This window comes from Oncorhynchus masou, chromosome 12 (assembly GCF_036934945.1).
Source record: "Oncorhynchus masou masou isolate Uvic2021 chromosome 12, UVic_Omas_1.1, whole genome shotgun sequence".
NCBI lineage: Eukaryota > Metazoa > Chordata > Actinopteri > Salmoniformes > Salmonidae > Oncorhynchus > Oncorhynchus masou.
The window spans coordinates 38,185,775-38,206,374 of record NC_088223.1 but is presented as its reverse complement, the minus strand read 5'-3'; the positions used below and the strand labels follow the sequence as shown (position 1 = coordinate 38,206,374).

The 20,600-nt window shown below is 47.0% G+C and overlaps 2 protein-coding genes across 2 annotated transcripts in view; both read right to left on the bottom strand.

The window, feature by feature from the left end:
* Positions 1–20,600, bottom strand: part of LOC135550031 (microtubule-actin cross-linking factor 1-like) — a 264,531-nt gene that overhangs the window by 42,083 nt on the left and 201,848 nt on the right.
* On the bottom strand, positions 11,693–17,258 carry LOC135550032 (histone acetyltransferase KAT6B-like). The gene has a single exon (XM_064980468.1). The coding sequence runs from the start codon at positions 15,093–15,095 to the stop codon at positions 11,790–11,792; it is 3,306 nt and encodes a 1,101-aa protein (XP_064836540.1). The 5' UTR covers positions 15,096–17,258; the 3' UTR covers positions 11,693–11,789.

The following is a 20,600-nucleotide window of genomic DNA, read 5'->3' as shown; positions in this document are numbered from 1 at the left end:
GCATTCCAGCTGGTGTCTATTTCACAAGTTACCACCGGCCAAACCAACGACGCTGAAATGCCCATTTATTCGGTTCCATCTCACTGAGCAATCCACTGTCTCATCAGCCAGGAAATGTATAACAAGAAGCTCCACTATAAAAAAAAGCATCTAGACATTATCTTTCATTTCTTTAAGATAAGCATTTGGTTTCCAACAGCAGAGATTTGTATAAACCTTTGCTGTCTGTCTCTCCGACTTTTTACATTTTGTTTCAATATTGAATGGCGATTTCCACCCTCCCATATAAAGTGAATGTGCCCGAAGGAGCCAGACAGCAAATTGAGCTGGTTGTCATAGCAACACACACAACTTGTTTTCAGTTGACTGGCTAAATCGATACTTTGTTGCGAAGACTAAAATGGATGAGTGGAATTTGTTGTTATATTTTCAGCGGCATGACTATGGATGGAGGGGGAAAAGGGAGACAGCAATAATACCCAGGCATGCAGACTTGGAGGATACTGCATTGAATGACGGCAGGTAGCCTAGTGGTTTGAGCGTTGGGCCAGTAACCGAAAGGTTGCTGGACCGAATCCCCGAGCGGACAAGGTACAAATCTGTCGTTCTGCCCCTGAACAAGGCAGTTAACCCACTGTTCCCTAGAAGGCAATCACTGTAAATAAGAATTTGTTCTTAACTGACTTGCCTAGTTAAATAAAGGTTCAATTAAAAAAAATATATATAAATATGTAGAGAAAAGCTGTAGCGGGAAAAAGAATACTGGGCTGTGGCGTTGCTTTTAGGGCTGGCTAGCAGAGAATAAAAAAAGTTGTTGACTTCAAAAATGTCACTAAGGAAGAGTATAACATCCTTCTCCGACAGTCATGGAAATGTACTCCGGAGTGGGTTCAGCCGCTTCCTAAATGACCCGCCCATCGGTCACAGCTGGTGACTTATGAAGGACACTGAATTACCACCTCCAATCAGTTAAGAAGGCAAGGAAAGGATATTCAACAGCCACCCTCCCATCACCGATAAGGACATGGCCCAGCTCCAAAACTCCCAGGCTCTGAATCCCGGGTCACCAAGGGGTCTGGTCCAGAAAGTGTGGTTCGACCTCCAGTTACATCTGGGTCAAACTAAAGCCCAACTCATTCCTCGTACAAACAGACGAGAACGGTCTAAGGTATGTTGTTCAAAGCCTGTTTGTGTTATTTCTAAGTTGCACCCGTAATTAGGCTACTGGAAAACTATATTATAATAACGCATTCTCTCTCTCAGATACGCCACTCTCGCATATAACGAGGCCACAAAGAATCATCTGGACCCAAGGGAGAGGGGCAGGGAGTCCAAGAGGGGATGTATGTTCGAGCAGCCAGGGAACCCACTATGCCCGGTGGCATCACTAGAGAAAAATCTATCGAAATGCCCAGAGAACGCCCTTAAATTTGATCTCCAGGGAGTGTGTATCGGGGACTCGATCTGGTACAAGTCAGAGCCGATGGGCGTGAACTATCTGGCAACACTTCTACCCAAGAACTGCTGGGCAGCGGGAACAACTACATACACAAAGCACAGCATCAGGACCACGACAGTCCATAAACGGGCCTATTCTGGTTTAGAGGTGAGGGAGCTACTGGCGTCCGTCACTGACACAGAAAACGCCGGAGCAACATCCTGGCCGAAAAACAAAGAAAACAATGCAGCACCATCAACACCCAAAAGGATGAAGCAAGGCAGCAGCAGTAGTAGTAGCACAGACCCCGGCAGATATTTCAACCAATGCACCATCATCCAGGGGAATGTACAGATACATGTGACATACAATAAGTAGCTATAGCTATGTCAGCTGTGGTGGATAGCAAATAGAATGTATGGTTTCATTTATTAAAATCCGCTCAAATTAATGTCATGGAATGTGTGTCTTTTGTCGGAACAGTGTCCTGACCAGACAGCGCATCTCTTCTGCCAGGAAAAGTTGCGCATCATAAGCTAACTACAAAACAGCTTAAACAAATGCAAACGGAGCTACTTTGCTGTTATTCTGACTGCACTTTTTGACGTGACTGTAAATGACCCGGTTGGCAAGCTAGCAAGCTTGAAAGCGAGGGATAAGAACATTACCAGTCCGCTCTAAAAGTTCCATTGCCATAGTAACGACTGGGTCGCGTCTATAGATACAGAACACAAAGACTGAACGACTGGGTCGCGTCTATAGATACAGAACACAAAGACTGAACGACTGGGTTGCAGAACACAAAGACTCTATAGTTACAGAACACAAAGACTGAACGACTGGGTCGCGTCTATAGTTACAGAACACAAAGACTGAACGACTGGGTCGCGTCTATAGATACAGAACACAAAGACTGAGCGACTGGGTCGCGTCTATAGTTACAGAACACAAAGACTGAACGACTGGAACACAAAGTGAACGACGTCTATAGATACAGAACACAAAGACTGAACGACTGGGTCGCGTCTATAGATACAGAACACAAAGACTGAACGACTGAACACAAAGACTGAACGACTGGGTCGTCTATAGATACAGAACACAAAGACTGAACGACTGGGTCGCGTCTATAGATACAGAACACAAAGACTGAACGACTGGGTCGCGTCTATAGATACAGAACACAAAGACTGAACGACTGGGTCGCGTCTATAGATACAGAACACAAAGACTGAACGACTGGGTCCCGTCTATAGATACAGAACACAAAGACTGAACGACTGGGTCGCGTCTATAGATACAGAACACAAAGACTGACTAGATGTGTGTCAGGACTTTATCTTGTGGAAGGATGAAATCGTATGAATCAATTAATCAAAATAATGTTTTTAATGAAAATATGTTGATCATTATTTGAATACGTTGGTAGCCCGTTGTATAATTGTGATAATGCCCGAGAAGCCAGGGTTTGGATGATATATTGGCACGGTTTGCTGGCCTTTCGACTTCGCCTCATGCCTAACAACACCCGCGCCAATATGTCCTCCAAAACACTGGCTTCTCTGGCATGATCACTTAATCATCTCGCTCTCCAAACAGCAAAAACCACAAGAACTCAGTAAACACTGAAGTGTGAAAACAGTGTGTCAGCATGCGTGCGTGTACACGTGTTTGTGTGTGCGTCGCATGCACACGTGGGCGCGCTCGAAGTCTGTGTGTCAAGTCCAGAGCTATAAGTCCATGTGTGTATTTCCATGCGAGTATACATGGAGCTGACCAGCTAACGCAGTACAGCAGAGAGGCAGCAGTCTTCATGGCTGGTGTCCAGCGCGTGACTCAGGACCAATCGTCACCTTAAATCATGACAAACGGACAAGCGCCAGCTAACGTAAACAACCACCGTCTGATTCAACTCCATTCACCTCCAGACTGGAACTAACGTCACGGCCAATATTGCATGCAGACACACCCACACTATAGACCAGTATGAACCGCAGTGCCAACTAGATTAATGACACGAGTTGGTTTCCCACCGACACTGCAGACAAAGGCACATACTTCATTCAAAAACTTTATCCACAAATGGACAGCACAGGGAATGAAGAGACACAGCCATTTTACACACCTTGTATTGCAATTTGCACTATATTATGTTTTAGATCTAGATATTATGTGTATGGACTGGCATGCAGGTTGTGTGTGAGGTTTTAAATGTGTGTAGTTCTGTACCATGCAGTGTGTCATGTTTCATGTGGACCCCAGGAAGAGTCACTGATGCTTTTACAGCGGCCAATGGGGATCCTAATAAAACACCAAATAGGGACAGTGTAACACACTAGTGTTCAAGTCCAACACGTGTATACATTCCCTTACTGTGTATAGACAGCTTGTCCACATGCTACTGAGAAAGCCGCAGTGGGCGTATTGACTTACATAAATAGAGTGGGACTAATCTGATGACTCTTCTGAGAGAAGTCCAGTGATACAATATCATTCCCCATCCAAATCAAGGACAGGGATAACAGCCCTTTACTCTGTCACAGACCTCCCTATCCTCCCTCATTCCCGCTCTTCCTGCCTTTACGCTGCCCTCTCACTCTCTTCCCGTCTCTCTCCATCCTTATCCCCCGGCAGTTTCCTTTTCGGTAGAAGGATCTATTTTTTTTGCCCTGACCACCATGTTAGAATATTGCAGTAGTTCACGACGGTCAGACCAGGCAGTGCTGAATCAATCAATCATCAAAGTGGTAGAGAAACATCCTCTTTCATGATAGATTGCACTTGAAAAGGAACCCAAGCACAAGCTCATTTCTGCACTCGGGCCATTGTGGCCTTAACCTCGCCGCGCTCTCGCTCTCTCCTTCACCCCTTTCTCCTCCCTTTCCATCTCTCTTCCCTTTCCCCTCATTCTCCCCCTCTCTCGCTCCCCCCCTTTCGGGTTTTCCTCTTTTCCAGGTGCTTCCTGGATGTCTGCTCGTCTTTCAGTGCCATCATTATCATATTAAATATGCCCGTGTTACCGGATCTGAGCTCCCCGACAGTGCACTCGTTGCACTCTGTGTTTAAGCATCTCTCCTATCTGTCAGTCTCCTCTGCCTTTCTGTTCCATCTTCCAATGTAAACACATGTTACTCTCCTCTTTCTTCTAAACACGAATGTGTGTCAGCGTGCTCATGTTGCATTCAGAAAATATCAAATACGTTTACCAAACGGAATCACGTGAAATTGAACACCGGACTCGGTACGTGCTATGTATAGTTGTCCCCGGCCGACCAATCGATTGGTAGATATATTTAAACGTGTATTTTTCCATTTAGACATATCCTTTGTGTTTTTAATCAATTCAACTATATTCACTGAGATGGTTTGATGCTTTAAGCATACTGTTTGATTAAATAATTAAGACACACAAATGACTAGAGGTCATCCGACCAGCAAATGATTTGATTGTGCCGGGCCTGGCTCAGACATGCTAGGCTGGTGTTTAAAAAAAAAACACAACAGCGAGTGACTGTGTGACGAGCACCCGTTGTTTCTCTCTCCTCCCTGTTGCATAGACCACCACAGAACATCAAGTGTTTATCCCTCTGTCCATGTTGCTGTAAGCTGGAATATAATTACAGACCTTTCTGACTGAAAAGTTCTTTCACCGAAATCTGAAAAACTTTCCCCAAACTCTCAACCCCTCCTCTCTTGCACGTAACCAATAGGAAGTGACCTATAGCATATCATGATCACATCAATAAATTGGTTATGACAAACGCCGAACACCATAACAGCAAAATGGATGCAGAGGACATGACAAATAAACTTGAAATTAGGTAATATTTACTGGTCGCTCTTGAGGTAAAGGGGAAGTCAGATATGAGGAATACATTTGACTAGTTGTAGAAAATACTGGAGATCAATAAAAACAAGGTAAGGAGCCAGCACTGCGTGGATATTAAGTGTACCACACAGGTGCTGTATAGATTACAATATTATTTTCTGACCTTTTGGAACAATGTAAACACTAAATACATTATAAGCGTATCAGACTGTCAGTTATAACGTTTTTTGTTTGTTTGTTAAGCCTTCATTACAGCGAAGACTAAAAACAGTCACATTCATTCGTGAATTGGTGCTCATGGAATCGGCAGGATATTAACTTCTTCGATATAGGGGGCGCTCTTTTAATTTTTGGATAAAAAAACGTTCCCGTTTTAAACAAGATATTTTGTCACGAAAAGATGCTCGACTATGCATATAATTGACAGCTTTGGAAAGAAAACACTCTGACGTTTCCAAAACTGCAAAGATATTGTCTGTGAGTGCCACAGAACTAATGCTACAGGCGAAACCAAGATGAAATTTCATACAGGAAATACCCCAGATTTTAAATGCGCTGTGTTCCAATGTCTCCTTATTTGGCTGTGAATGCGCCAGGAATGAGCCTACACTTTCTGTCGTTTCCCCAAGGTGTCTGCAGCATTGTGACGTATTTATATGCATATCATTGGAAGATTGACCATAAGAGACTACATTTACCAGGTGTCCGCTTGGGGTCCTCCGTCGAAATTATTGCGCAATCTCCAGCTGCGTCCACTTTTCCATTAGGTTCAGAGGAGAAAGGCAACTGCCACGAATGATTTACCATCGAATAGATATGTGAAAAACACCTTGAGGATTGATTCTAAACAACAGCGATTTTCATGAATAGTTAACCTGTTACATCTATGGGGGCGCTACTTCATTATTGGATAAAAAACGTGCCCGTTTTAAGCGCAATATTTTGTCACAAAAAGATGCTCGACTATGCATATAATTGACAGCTTTGGAAAGAGAACACTGACGTTTCCAAAACTGCAAAGATATTGTCTGTGAGTGCCCCAGAACTGATGCTACAGGCGAAACCAAGATGAAACTTCAAACAGGAAATGAGCAGGATTTTTGAGGCTCTGTTTTACATTGTCTCCTTATAAGGCCGTGAATGCGCAAGGAATGAGCCTGACCGATCTATCGTTTCCCCAAGGTGTCTGCAGCATTGTGACGTATTTGTAGGCATATCATTGGAAGATTGACCATAAGAGACTATATTTGCCAGGTGTCTGCCCGGTGTCCTCCGTCGAAATTGGTGCGTCATCTTCAACTGCACGTCTTTTTCCAAGCGATTCACAGGAGAAAGTAGACATTCACGAACGATATATCAATGAAGAGATATGTGAAAAACACCTTGAGGATTGATTCTAAACAGCGTTTGCCGTGTTTCAGTTGATATTATGGAGTTAATTTGGAAAACAGTTTGCCGTTTTGATGACTGAATTTTCGTTTTTTTTGGTACCCAAACGTGATGTACAAAACGGAGCGATTTCTCCTACACAAAGAATCTTTCAGGAAAAACTGAACATTTGCTATGTAACTGAGAGTCTCCTCATTGAAAACATCCGAAGTTCTTCAAAGGTAAATTATTTTATTTGAATCCTTTTCTGTTTTTTGTGCAAATGTTGCCCGCTAAATGCTATGCTAGCTATCAATACTCTTACACAAATGCTTGTTTTGCTATGGTTCAAAAGCATATTTTGAAAATCTGAGATGACAGTGTTGTTAAGAAAAGGCTAAGCTTGAGAGCTAGCACATTCATTTCATTTGCGATTTTCATAAATAGTTAACGTTACGTTATTCTAATGAGCTTGAGGCTACAACTGGATGCAGGTTTTTTTCATAGCCAAACGTGAACAAAACAGAGCGATTTGTCCTACACAAATAATATTTTTTTGAAAAACTGAACATTTGCTATCTAACAGAGTCTCCTCATTGAAAACATCTGAAGTTCTTCAAAGGTAAATGATTTTATTTGAATGATTCTCTTGTTTTTGTGAAAATGTTGCTGGCTGAATTCTAGGCTTATAGCTATGCTAGCTATCAATACTCTTACACAAATGCTTGTTAAGCTATGGTTGAAAAGCATATTTTGAAAATCTGAGATGACAGTGTTGTTAACAAAAGTCTAAGCTTGAGAGCAAATATATTTATTTCATTTCATTTGCGATTTTCACGAATAGTTAACGTTGCGTTATGCTAATGAGCTTGAGGCTATAAATAGGATCCCGGATTGCTCGACGCAAGAAGTTAACGTTGCGTTATGCTAATGAGCTTGAGGCTATGATTACGCTCCCGGATACGGGATTCCTCGACGCTAGAGGTTAAACAAAAACTCAAGCAGTTAACAGAAGCAGGATCTGCATTATTTCTATGCATTCTGAAAGTATTCAGACCCCGTTAACTTTTTCCACATTTTATTACATTAAAGCCTTATTCTAAAATGGATTCAATTGTCTGTTCTGTCCCCCCCCCCTCCAAGCAAGCTGTCATGTGCTTTTTACTGGGGAGTAGCTTCCATCTGGCCACGATCATAAAGGCCTGATTGGTGAAGTGCTGCAGAGATGGTTGTCCTTCTAAAAGGTGCTCCCATCAGGTTCTTGGTCACCTCCCTGACCAAGGCCATTCTCCCCAATTGCTCAGTTTGGCCAGGGCGACCAGCTCTAGGAAGTGTCTTGGTAGTTCCAAACGTCTTCCATTTAAGAATGATGGAGGCCACTGTGTGCTTGGGAACCTTCAATGCTGCAGAAATGTTTTGTCTCGGCGCTCGACTGACAATTCCTTCGACCTCTTGGCTTGGTTTTTGCTCTGACAACTGTGGGACCATATATAGAAAGTTGTGTGCCTTTCCAAATCATGTTCAATCAATCAATCAATGAATTTACCACAGTTGGACTCCAGTCAAGTTGTAGAAACATCAAGGATGATCAATGGAAACAGGATGCACCAGAGTTCAATTTCCTGTCTCATAGCACAGGTTCCAAATACTTACGTAAATAAGGTATTTCAGTTTCTAAAAAACCTCACTTTGCCATTATGGGGTATTGTGTGTAGATTGATTTTAGAGTAAGGCTGTAATGTAACAAAATGTGGAAAAAGGGAAGAGATCTGACACTGTATATGGATGAGGTATTAAAAGCCAGGCACATTTAACAGTTAGACTATTGATTATAGAACTATTTAAGCTGGGGTTTCCTCTCGCCTCACTTTCCTTAGACAATAAGTCAAGGGCTGTTTTCTCCTCTCCTCATTCTGCTGCTGCCTCCGCCACATTGTTCCCAACACCAATATGCTGGTTAACATTGCTGTTACAGGATGCACATAGCAACATGGTCGAGGGAAAGGAGCTAATTCAACAGCTCACCGGTGTGTTTCAGAACCACTGAAACGCCAGAGAAAGTGCATTTGTTATAAAATATATATTTTTTTTTATTAGTGTTGCACCGTTGACTTACTTAATATAACAAGATACAATTTCTGTAACAGGTCTTAAGAGTGATGGACTGTGCCATCCCCACGGCCTCCACAATGGAGTAGTCCTCTCAGACAGGCACAAATCAGACAGGTGTCTTGTACACCATGATATAGAGATATATTTTTTGCTACTGCTCAACTAAAGCGACCAAAATATTGACCGGTCGACAAAAACGGGTCAGCTCTAGTGTTGTGTACACAACCGGTCAAAGGTTTTAGAACAACTAGTCATTCAAGGGGTTTTCTTTATTTTCTACATTGTAGAATAATAGTGGAGACATCAAAACTATGAAATAACACATACGTAGTAACCAAATAAAAGTGTATATATTTTATATTTCAGGTTCTTCAAATAGCCACCCTTTGCATTGATGACAGCTTTGCACACTCTTCTGATTGGCCCTACCAGCTTAGCCCTCCTAATCATTTTAGCAGGGCCTTATATTTGAGTACTACCAGGTATTGAGCCATACAGCTATTTCTTCCCTCACAGAGTACTCTCTCTTTCACCAAAATGGCCGCCATTTCCATAGACAAAAAACATGAATTACAATCTACGGTCGCTTGTATATTTGGTTTCCTGTCCAAAGTGGCCTTTGGCATTGAAGAGGGTGTGACTGGCCATAGCTGAGAGGTCAGCAGCTCAGATAGTCCCTGGCACTCCCTTATCTTCTATTTATATTCCCCCCCGACAACTTCGTACAGTGTTTGTGTGTTACAGGCAACAGCAACTCTCCCTCCATAGATCCCTAGTGTTTACTTCTCACTTCCTTATCTCTGGAACACTGCCATCGGACTGTGGGGGGAGAGAGAGAGGAGAGAAGTGTAGAGAGAGAAAGAGGAAAAAGTGTAGAGAAAGAAATAGAGAGAAAAAGAGGGTAAGGTTGAGGGGAGGACGAGAGAGAAAGAGAGAGAAGAGAGGGGGTGAAGGAGAAGAGAGAGGGGGAGGCATGGGGGAATTTTATGGTTGGGAGATTGCCACCCTGCCAACGGACAGTGATTTTCTTTTCCCCTCAGAAACCTCCTTGTACTACAGTAGACGGTAACTCTAATCCTCTCCAGTCAAATCCAGGCTGACAGGACAGGGCATCTGATTGCATTTAGGAGGGCCAGAGAGACCGTGACTACGCATAAACCACACATACTAAATTAGATGAAGCCCACAGGCACACACCCATAGTAAATGAGATGTGGACGACCAGCCAGCCAGGACCAGGCCACCACTGTGGTGTAGCTGATGGAGTCAATCATTTAATAATAAAAACCCAGGAGTCCATCGGAAGTTAATCAGGAGTCCATCAGGCAGGCAGGGGCAAGGACGCCCCAGACAGACAGACAGACAGACAGACAGTGTGAAGCAGAGAAGGCCCTAGTTTAGGCATGACAGCCAGTCAAACACACTGGCCCAGAAATACATACCCACATAAATACACACAGATAAACAGCACAGGGAGAGAACTCAATTGAAGCCCACTATGTGGTGGTGAGGACTTGCAAACACTAAAGCAAGAGGTAAGAGACGGTAAGGCTCAAACAAATACTATAGTAATTTACTCCCACGTACAGAACCACACACACAAACAAACAAAGACCGGGGGAGTCGGAAGAGAATGGAAAAGTACACTGTGAGGATATGCAGATCCAAGTGGAACGGAAGTCACACAGAGATTTTGACCCAGGTACCTGTGTGGCTCAGTCGGTAGAGCATGGCGCTTGCAACGCCAAGCGTCGTGGGTTCGATTCCCGCTGGGGCCACCCATATGTAAAAGTAGTGGCCCCAGCCATTAGCGTCTGCTAAATGGGATATATTAATGACGAGCCCAATGAAAAGTCCGTGAAAGGGTGCCGACTGTGTGCTTTAACAGCCAAATTCAGACTTGAACTGCTCAATGGAACCACATGGTGTTGAAATATAAATCCCCACTCGATTATAAAACGGTTTAGAATTATATCTAATAAAGTAATCACAACCAATGTCTTGAAAATGTCAAAAGAAGTCACAAGTCTCACGGCGTACACGAATACCGGTCCTTCAAAAACACTGATTTCATACACAAGTCCCATCGAAACAGATGGAAGTGCTTACCTTCAAAGCCCGTGATCAAGGTGAACGTACACAAGCATGTGAGGTGCGTAAACACCTCTACTGTTGGGACATTTGAAACAGATTAGTCCAGCTGCTATTTAGAGTCAATGCAAACAACACATAGCGGTTTATAAGCCATACGCTTAAATAGTGCCAACACCGCACTTTACATCAAAGTAGAAGCACGATATTCTCCAAACGCAATGTTCTGTTTCAAGTACATTTCTCAAACATTCTCCCTCGTACACAATCGTATACACACAAACAGCCTGAGGGTACTTTCCATTAAATGGACAGAGCCCTCCTTGTGCATCGTATTGCAATCATTTACAGTCTAACTACAGCAGTACAACAAGCTATGTGGCCCCAGCCCCCTTTTCCACTGCATTTTCCAAGCAGTGTCTGTATCAACCTAATGCCTTTGCAATACTGAAATGAATTGAGAGCCACTGTGATCACACTGCCTCCTATAGCCCTATAAGATATTAATATTAAGAACATGCTAAGACCAATCAGAATGAAGACGAGGACGGTGCTGAGAAGAGAGGGGTTTAGACTGAGAACTTGTTACCAGGTACATATAAACACCACCTTACCCTGAAACGTAGCCTACCAAGCCAGTTTGTCTGACTGGATCTTGACCATTGATTATTAACCTTAATTAAAGACGGATGGAAAACGGTTATACCTCCACCTGGGTCTCTATGTCGGGGCAGGGTGAAGGAGCTCCTCCCTGCCCTGTGGTCACTGGCCCTGAGGGGGTCTCACTTTCCGACCCTTCAGTCTCTGTTGTGGCAACTGGGGCCCTCTGATCCTCCAACTGGCCCTCCCTGAAAAGCCCCTGGAGTAACCCAGATTCCAGCTCTTCCCACTCCCTGTTGGTACAAGGGGGGTCCAAGGCCGAGCCGTCAGACTCCCAGTCACTGTCCCCGGTCATGGACCCAAGGACGAAGTCCACTCCCGACTGGGTACTCTCAGAGTACGAGTCTCCATAGTCCAGCTCCTGGGCGTCCTCACATGCGGAACCTCCGTCGGACACCTGGGGGAGCCGCTCCGGGGCGGCCAAGTAAACAAAGCTGTCGGAGCAAAGGAAGGCCCCATCGTCTGGCTCAGGGCAGGGTTTGGGGACAGGGCTGGGGCTGGGGGGTGTTGAGGATTCCAGCGGGGAGGGGGGGCAGTCCTGAGGGAACGGGGGTGGCACGGAGACCGCCAGGTAAACAAAACTGTCAGTGGCCACAAAAGCGTCAGAGTTTTTGCTGTCCAGGCCTGGCCCTCTTGGCTCGTGCTTGACGGGGGACAGTGGTAAGGGTGAAGGGGGGGCAGAGTCTCTTTGTTGGGCAGGGAGTGTGAACGAGGGAGAGTGTCTTCAAGAGCTTTGGGGGTGCTTGTGGACCTCTGGTCCTTGTCTTGCCCAGACATGTTCAGAGAAGAAACCTTATCTGCGGGGACAGAGCAGTTCCAAGTGTCTGATGACGCAAGTGTCATCCCCTCAGTGACAGAGGTTGTCTCCTTAGCAATGTCACTAATCTCTGAAGAGAACAGCTCTTCTTGACAGGAAGTTAGTACATCAACATCCTCTGCAGCACTAACTCTCATTTCTTCATCTGAGTGGGTCGACCCAGGGGACCCACTGTCCCAACTAGGCTCAGGTTGCTCACGTGCACTCCAGTCTGGCGCCCTCTCCTTCACCTCCTCCACCTCCTGTTCTTCCCCTTTGGCATAAGGGTTCTGTGGGCTGGGGGATGGAGGAGGTGGGAAGGCCATGTGGAGGCACAACCCTGTTTCCTCGCGCACCTCCTCGACCTCTTGAACCGATGACGACCCGCTGTCCAGTTCCCACTCGCTCTCAGCGGGCGGCTCGTGTTCACAGTCGTTCTGGGTGGTGTCGGACCAAGCAGTTCTGTCCGGCTGGGACATGTGGACCCCGCTTGAGTCGGACTCAGGGAGAGGACCGCAGACCGAGTCCATCGCAGTCGTCTCGGGAAAACTCTGCTCTTCTTCGCCTTCATAATCAATTACACATTGCTCTTCTTCATCAATATGACATTGTTCACCTTCAACGAGAACCTGGTGGAGGTCATAACAGAGTTGTGCTTCCTCCAGGTCGGTGTGTTCAGATGTCTGTAGTTGGACCTGGTCCATGTGTTCAGGTGTCTGTAGTTGGACCTGGTCCATGTGTTCAGATGTCTGTAGTTGGACCTGGTCTATGTGTTCAGGACAAGGAGGTGCTGAAACTGAGAAGGGGTTTTCCAACCGGGGCTCAGCGCAATCAGTCTCTGTCCTTTGATCGATATACATAGGGGCAGTTTTCACAAGACATACACAGGCATCAGTGGCTTCCTCCTGCTCCTCCTCTTCCTCCTCCTCCTCCTCCTCCTCCTCTACACTGGCTAGGGTGTTGGGCTCTGTTGCCTCATTAGATTCAGGGTCCATAGAGCTCTCCCCTCCCTCCTCCTCTAAACATTGTCTCTCCAGCTCTAGGAAAAGGTCATCTGAACCGGCCCCTGAGCTGGGGCAGGGGGAGGCACTTGGGGCCCTAGGCCCACCAAAACCTGTTGGAGGGGTCAGAAGGGGCCAATGTCCAGAAGACTCTGATTGTTGGGGTTCCCAGCCCTCTCCAGAGTCCCCCTCCCAACATCGGTCCATTATCTCCCTATTCTCCAGCTTCAGCATTGCCTCCCACTCCCTCTCCTCCTCTTCTTCAATTTCTCCTTTCTTATCTGCCACTTCTCCCCCCTCTCTTGTCCCTTCTTCCTCCCCTTTTCCTTCTTCCTCCATGTCCACTTCTTCTTCCTCCAGCTCCTGTAAGATCCTGCGTTCATCCTCCTCGAATTTGAGCTCAGAGGCGGTTCGTTGCCGGAGCTCACCATTAGGGGGAGCCCAGCCCAAGAGTCCCACTTCACCCTCCTCTTGGCTGAGGCAGGGGGTGAGTGGCAGCCCTCCATGGGCCAGCCCCTCCTCTTCCTGGAGGAAAGGTGAGGGGGGGTCCAGTAGGTAGAATGACTCCTCGTCCAGGTCACTGTCCTCTCCCAATAAGGGTGGCAGGGGGGGCAGGACGGGGAAGAGGTGGCGCATGCCCCCGTGAGACCGCTTCCCCCCTCTCATACTTCGGGGCCAGGTGCGTGCTTTGGTCGGGGGGCAGAACACAGGTTTTGGTGGAGCCAACTGGGGTAGGAGAGGGGCTTTGTCCAGGTCTTGTTCTAGGAGAGGAGAGTCCGTCTCTCTTTCAGAGTCAGAAGCCTTGGCTGCTTCAGGGCTCTCCTCAGTAATTATCTTGATACCAGCTTTGGGAGATACAGCCGGGCGCCTATGATGCTTGTCCTTTTTTTTGTCCAGCTGGGCGGTAGCATTGGGACTCTGCTGTGGGGTGCCCCCAGAGCCCTGGTGGGGATGGGTAGGTAACTGCACCGATGGTTGTTCTTTTGAGGGGGAGGGTAGTGCATGTGTTTGCTTGTGTTGTTTTTGGAGCAGGGGGTGAAGTTGTTTTTGCCTGCTGACAGGGTGCTGTTGGAGGGGGGGAATGGGACTCAGTGTCAACGAAGGGGAGGATGAGACAGGAGGAGTGTGAGGACCCCCGGACGACACAATGGAAGGTGAGTAAGGAGGTAAGGGGGGTGTGGAGGTGAGGGTTGGTGGCGGAAGTAGAGAAAGTGGAATCGCAGGTCCGGACAAACGCTTCTCAGCACTGTCCCCAGGAGAAAACTCAAGCCTCTCTGCAAACTCTGGGTAACTGGGGGGCATAAACGCCTTCCAGGAGCGACGATTGGGGTTGTCTTTCTTATCGCCGCCCTGGTGGCGCCTTTTTACTGCGGCTGCCCCACAGGAGGCAGAGGACAAGGGTGTGATGGGTAAACCAGAACCACCGCAACTTCCAGGTGGTGACATGCTCTGGGGATCGCCGGTTAGCTTGAGGGCGTCAAAGATCACCCTTTCGTCCAGTCTTTTAACTCCGGCATCAGCGTGCGCCCTTGACACAAAGACGCTCCCTAAGTCAGCCCCGATGGTGCCGTTGCTGGAGAGGGTGCTGGCCTCTCCGCCGCCGCCAGAGCCCAGGGTGCTGCGCGATGGCTGGCTGAGCTTGGAGGAGCCCTGGTCGATCTGCTCGTTGATGCGCATGGTGTCGTAGATGGAACGCTGGGGGACATAGCAGTCCTCGATGTAGGCCTCATCCTCGTCCCCCTTCCCCAGGCATCGGGGGTTTTGCCTCAGGCAGTCTGGCCGGCTCAGGGGCTTTCCCATTCCTCAGCTGCCCCTGGGGGAGATGCCCTGACGGCCTGCAGTGGTCCTTTATAGGGGCAGGGTGGCCCCCCTCGGGGACGGGGCCAATAAGTATTCCACCGAAAACAATGGGGGAAATACCTTAATGGGTGGGTTGAAAATAGTTCAGTCGCTCAACCGTTCCCGGTCCAATCCACAATCCCAAACATGAATCCGCTTCAATGACCAAAATGTCAAAAGGTTTGCAATCTACATTACAAGTCCATAGGTCCACATGTTACTATGTCACCTCAATAGCAGTGCAGCAGCATATTCCGGCACTGTCTGAAATGCAAGGGAGCATCAGTGAGTGAGTGTCCTGCATGCAGATGCTCCTCTCCTCCGGCAGCATATTAATGAGCACTGCTCATTTGGAAGGTTATCAGGAAGGAGGCAGGGGCGGTCTCGTAGACGTCCAAAGTCCAGAACGAGGTGAGTGCCGTGGAGATAACAACCCTTTGTTCCTTTTTGTTCCGTTTGACTTGAACTCCCCCCTCACACACACAGTCGTTCAACTCCCTACTCCTGAATCATTCCCACTCTTCAACTCCTTCCTTCCCTTCCTGCTCTCCTCGCTCTGCCACAACAGGATAAGCAGCAGAGAAGGGTTGAGCAACGGTCTCAGTGAGAAGCAGCCAAAGAAGTGTGTAAAGTCTCCTTTTAAGGTGAGAAATCCACTACTCCCTGATGTAAAAAGAGGTTGTGCAGGGGGTGAGAAATCCACTACTCCCTGATGTAGAAAGAGGTTGTGCAGGGGGTGAGAAATCCACTACTCCCTGATGTAAAAAGAGGTTGTGCAGGGGGTGAGAAATCCACTACTCCCTGATGTAGAAAGAGGTTGTGCAGGGGGTGAGAAATCCACTACTCCCTGATATAAAAAGAGGTTGTGCAGGGGGTGAGAAATCCTCTACTCCCTGATATAAAAAGAGGTTGTGCAGGGGGTGAGAAATCCTCTACTCCCTGATATAAAAAGAGGTTGTGCAGGGGGTGAGAAATCCACTACTCCCTGATGTAGAAAGAGGTTGTGCAGGGGGTGGGAAATCCACTACTCCCTGATATAAAAAGAGGTTGTGCAGGGGGTGAGAAATCCTCTACTCCCTGATATAAAAAGAGGTTGTGCAGGGGGTGAGAAATCCTCTACTCCCTGATATAAAAAGAGGTTGTGCAGGGGGTGAGAAATCCTCTACTCCCTGATATAAAAAGAGGTTGTGCAGGGGGTGGGAAAGAAAAAAAAAGTGCAGATCCAAATGGCTTTGTTGATGTTTTTCTGTCTTGGTTCAAGTTTGCTGTCAACCCAAAACCATGGGAATGACTTAATAAAAGAGTTGATTCTTTTGAGGGAATCAAAACGGAAGCAAAAAATCTCATACAAAGTAACCGAGCAGTCAATCATAGCCTGTTTTGGTCCTGTGAGTCCTTGCAGACAGACTATCTTTTCTCTCTCCTTTTTCTCTCTTCCAATCTCATCACAAAGCATGAGTGATGTGTGTCTGAAGGCAGCGGCCCGCTCTGTGCCTGGAATGCTCCTTCATCCCCCTTGCTGACATCATCATTATCCTCGTCATCAGCGATAAAAAAAACTAAATCCCAACATCCGCCACTCCGCACAAGTCAGTCTTGCAATTCAAAAACCAGAACAAAGAGATCCAGACCTTTTTCCTATCGTAGACGAGACGCCTGTCTATCATCTCCCACCTTCCATCACGCTGCTCATCCACAGCTCCAGTCAAGAAGAGACAGTAAATTCAGAGTGGAGGCTGAATCCGGGAGGGGGGTGAGAGGGTTCGTTAGGGAGAGATGGTAGGTGGGTTGGGGGGTGAGCCCAGTCCAGCCAGGCAGAGCTGCTGTGAGTCGTGGGACTGTATCCAGAGGGCAGAGACCCAGACAGTCCGAGACCCAGTCTGATCGCTGCCTCCGACTCTGCCTTGCAGGCGTTCTCTCTCCCAGACAATCCCCGGATACTCTCCTTTCTCTCTCCACTTCTATTTTTTTTAGAGAGCTCCGTTGATGAGAGAAACAACAAAGCGCCACGCAATCCCAATTATTCTTCCTCTGTTTTTTGTGTTGCAGGCAGGCTTCCTTGCTTTCTTTCTGTCGCTCAGTCTCTCTGTTCTCAGGCCACTACACAGACTGAAATGGTTTGCAGCTGCTAAAAAAACCCCTCAATTTTTCCTCTCTCGCTCACTCAGTCACTCCCCCTTCTCTGTCTCTCTCGCTCACTCACTCACTCGTTTCTTCTGTCTCGCTCTCTCTTTCAAACTGTTTTTGTTTAAATCCAGCTCCGCTGGTTCGGTTTCCTGCTCTGGTATTAAAACACAGGAAGTGCTCCAATCATGCTGGTTTCCTCTCCCGAAAAAAACATGTGAGAGGGGTGGGGGCTACAGATAGGGAGAGGAAGGAGGGGTGCGTGGAGCCAAAGAGAGAGAGAGAGAGAGAGGGGGGGGGGGGGTTGCTTTTTAAAAATAAATCACAGGATAACGAGAGAAGATTATCCCACGCTAAGCACCCGGCAAATCATCTTTCAAAATGAACGGATAAATAGACTGAGGATAAAATGAAGACCAACACAGGTGAGGGGGTTTGTTGCTAGGCAGGATGGTACTATTTCTCAGTGTTCACAAGCTCAGGAGGAGTGAAAGAGAGACGCTAGTATTGTGAGACTGCTACATTCATCACTGCTTTGTAATCCAGAACTGAATCTCCTGGGCAAATCACCTCCCCCTCAGAGCACAAAAACGCTGTCCGCAGAGAGGCAAATGATACAGAGAAACAGTGAGCGAGAGAAAGAAAGAAGGAAAGAAAGTGGGAGGGATGGAGGGAAGAAGGGGAGGGGAGAGTGATTGAGGGAGGGGAGCTGCTAGCAAGCCAGGGAAAAGAAAGAAGAGGCTTATCAATAACGGCTTTTGTATTTTCCAAAATAAACAGTCTATATGCACACAAGGAAGTAGAGCCTCTATCTATCCTGTTCCCCCTCTCGTTCCTCTTTTTCCCAGGTTTCCAAGCAGCCGGTTGCTATTCTCCAGCGTGACAGTGTAAAACAACATGGAGAAGAGACCCAAAAGTCGGCAATATTCACAATCACAGTCTCCACTTCTGCATTCCCGTCCGCCGCTCTAGTGTAACCCAATCCAGCAAGGAGAGGAGTGTGTGTGTGTGTGTGGTGGGGCTCAGGGGCAAAGGAGGCTAGGGGTTACAGAAAAGGGGGCCTCAGGATGCCACACCAAAAATCTACGCACACAGTTGGGGGAATCCAGCAAGCATGACAACAATCCCTGGTACCAGACAAAAGTGGATTATTTTAACCAATGATGTATATAAACCCTGGATTGCTGATGCTATGAATTGGCCATTGAGTCTTTGAAGCCACCGGTCGGCCATATTGGCTCTCCCCAGTAAGAGCAGTTCTCCATTCCATGAATGTAATTCTTTAGTGTTTCAATTAAATGTAAGTATTTTTTGTTGTTGTAGTGGGGACAGTAACATTCATAATCTCAAATTGACTTTATACTTACAACATTTTTTTTTTTGAACGGTGGGGAAGTGCCAAGATGGAGGCACAGTGGCTTCAACCCAGTGCTCCCTATCAGTCATCTAGTGTATATATAAATCATTGATTTTAACCAAGTTTTTCTCCTTGTATCCCTGATACAGTGCCTGTTGTGGTTCAGTTCCTCCTCCTCCACTCGTTCTTCTCTCTTATCCTCCCTTCCCTTTTACAGTTGCTATGACTGTTCGTATAAAGACCTCTGGCAGAGACAGCAGCCGATGTGAACTCAACTAACGCATGCCTGCCTTCTCCCTCTTGCTCGCTCTGTCGCTCTTTAGTCCACACACATTCTTCACTTGATAGGGGGAGGGAGTTCTCTCTCTCTCTCTCTCTCTCTCTCTCTCTCTCTCTCTCTCTCTCTCTCTCTCTCTCTCTCTCTCTCTCTCTCTCTCTCTCTCTCTCTCTCTCCCTCCCCCCTCTCTCTGTGGTCTAACTGTTGCTGCGAGCCGCCCGTGGCCTGCATGTCAAACACGCTAAACTCTTCCTTTTTAACTCCCTCTCCCCCTTCTCCCCTCTCTCACACCCTCTGTCAGTTGTGGTGCAGCTGTCATGGCTGCGTCCAAGGAAAACGTCTTCATAGAAACAAAAGGGGTTTGTCCCTCTTCTGCTCAGCCTCCCCCCCCCCCAAAAGCTTCCTCAGTCTCGCGCGACCTCCTACAATGCCCCCGAAGCACAAGCCGCTCCAAATTGAACCGCGCGCACATGTAGGCCAGCTACCAGGAGAGATGGAACGCCAGTGAGGGGAAATGAGAGAGGGATAGAAAGAAAGAGGGTAGAACACAAGGGGAACACAGGAAACATAATACATCAATTTATTTTTTTTACGCCCTCTCTGCCGTCTCCATTTTGATTGTGTCGGACTTGATCATTCCATCCTCGACCCCTTTCTTGCAGTTTGTGACCAGCCCACCCACTCCTCTCCTCTAAATTGTCATTCATCCCCCGTTCATTTGGTCTGTCACGGCTGCTTAAATGAGTCACAGTTCTACCTCAGACAGGAAGCGGGAGGGGCGAGCAGGCCCTAAAATCCCCCGGTGAGCTACACACAGTGGGGACTCAAAGCAATGGAATCCATTAATGTTTAGCTGTCAGCCAAAAAGGCCATGCTGTAGGTACTCTAGACTTCATACCATAATGTAGACCGACGACCGTCTCCGCAACGTCAGGAGAGCCGTTTGGTGATACATGCAGGTGTCTACAGGATACTGACAGTATTGACTTTGCTGTGGCTGGTTTACCCACAAGAGAAGTCCTGTAGAAATGAAAGTGTGCCCTCTCTCTCACTCCTTTCCCTGTATTTCTCTCCCTCTCCTTTCAACACAACAATCATATCTCACCATCTATCCATATCACACCTTTTTAAAGCACTGTTGTCATTTAAGGCAATTCTCTCCATTTTTCCCCTTTCTCCCTCCCCTCTTTCCATCCCCCCTTCCCTTTGCCTCCTCTCTCTTGCCTCCATTGCCTCTGCCCCTTTCTCACACTCGTATCCAGGCAGCAGGGAAGTGCTCTCCCCCTCGCTCTCCCTCTCAGCAGCAGTTTAATTATTAACTAGCAGAGTTGTACCTGAGCGGCTCAATGTGGCCATTGTCTGCCCCCCCCCCCACTCCCCCACCCCCCACCCTACAGACACAAAGACAAGCATGACAAACCACCCAGCAACTTTAACCAGGCTGCCACAGTACATATAGTGAATAACAGGCTTGTCAATCAAATGAATACTGGGGGGTACAATACTTTTAAGTGTTACAGATTGTTTAACTAAAGTCATGTGGCCAAGTGGGCACATATGGCTTCTGAAATGAAGAACTCACACCTTCATACCTGAAAGACATTGACAAACTACGGTGTTACGCATCATTAGGGTCTGAATATGGGGCCCGTATGTGAACGTTCAAGTTTTTTCCACATCCTAATCATGGTCAAATTAGAGGTCACAT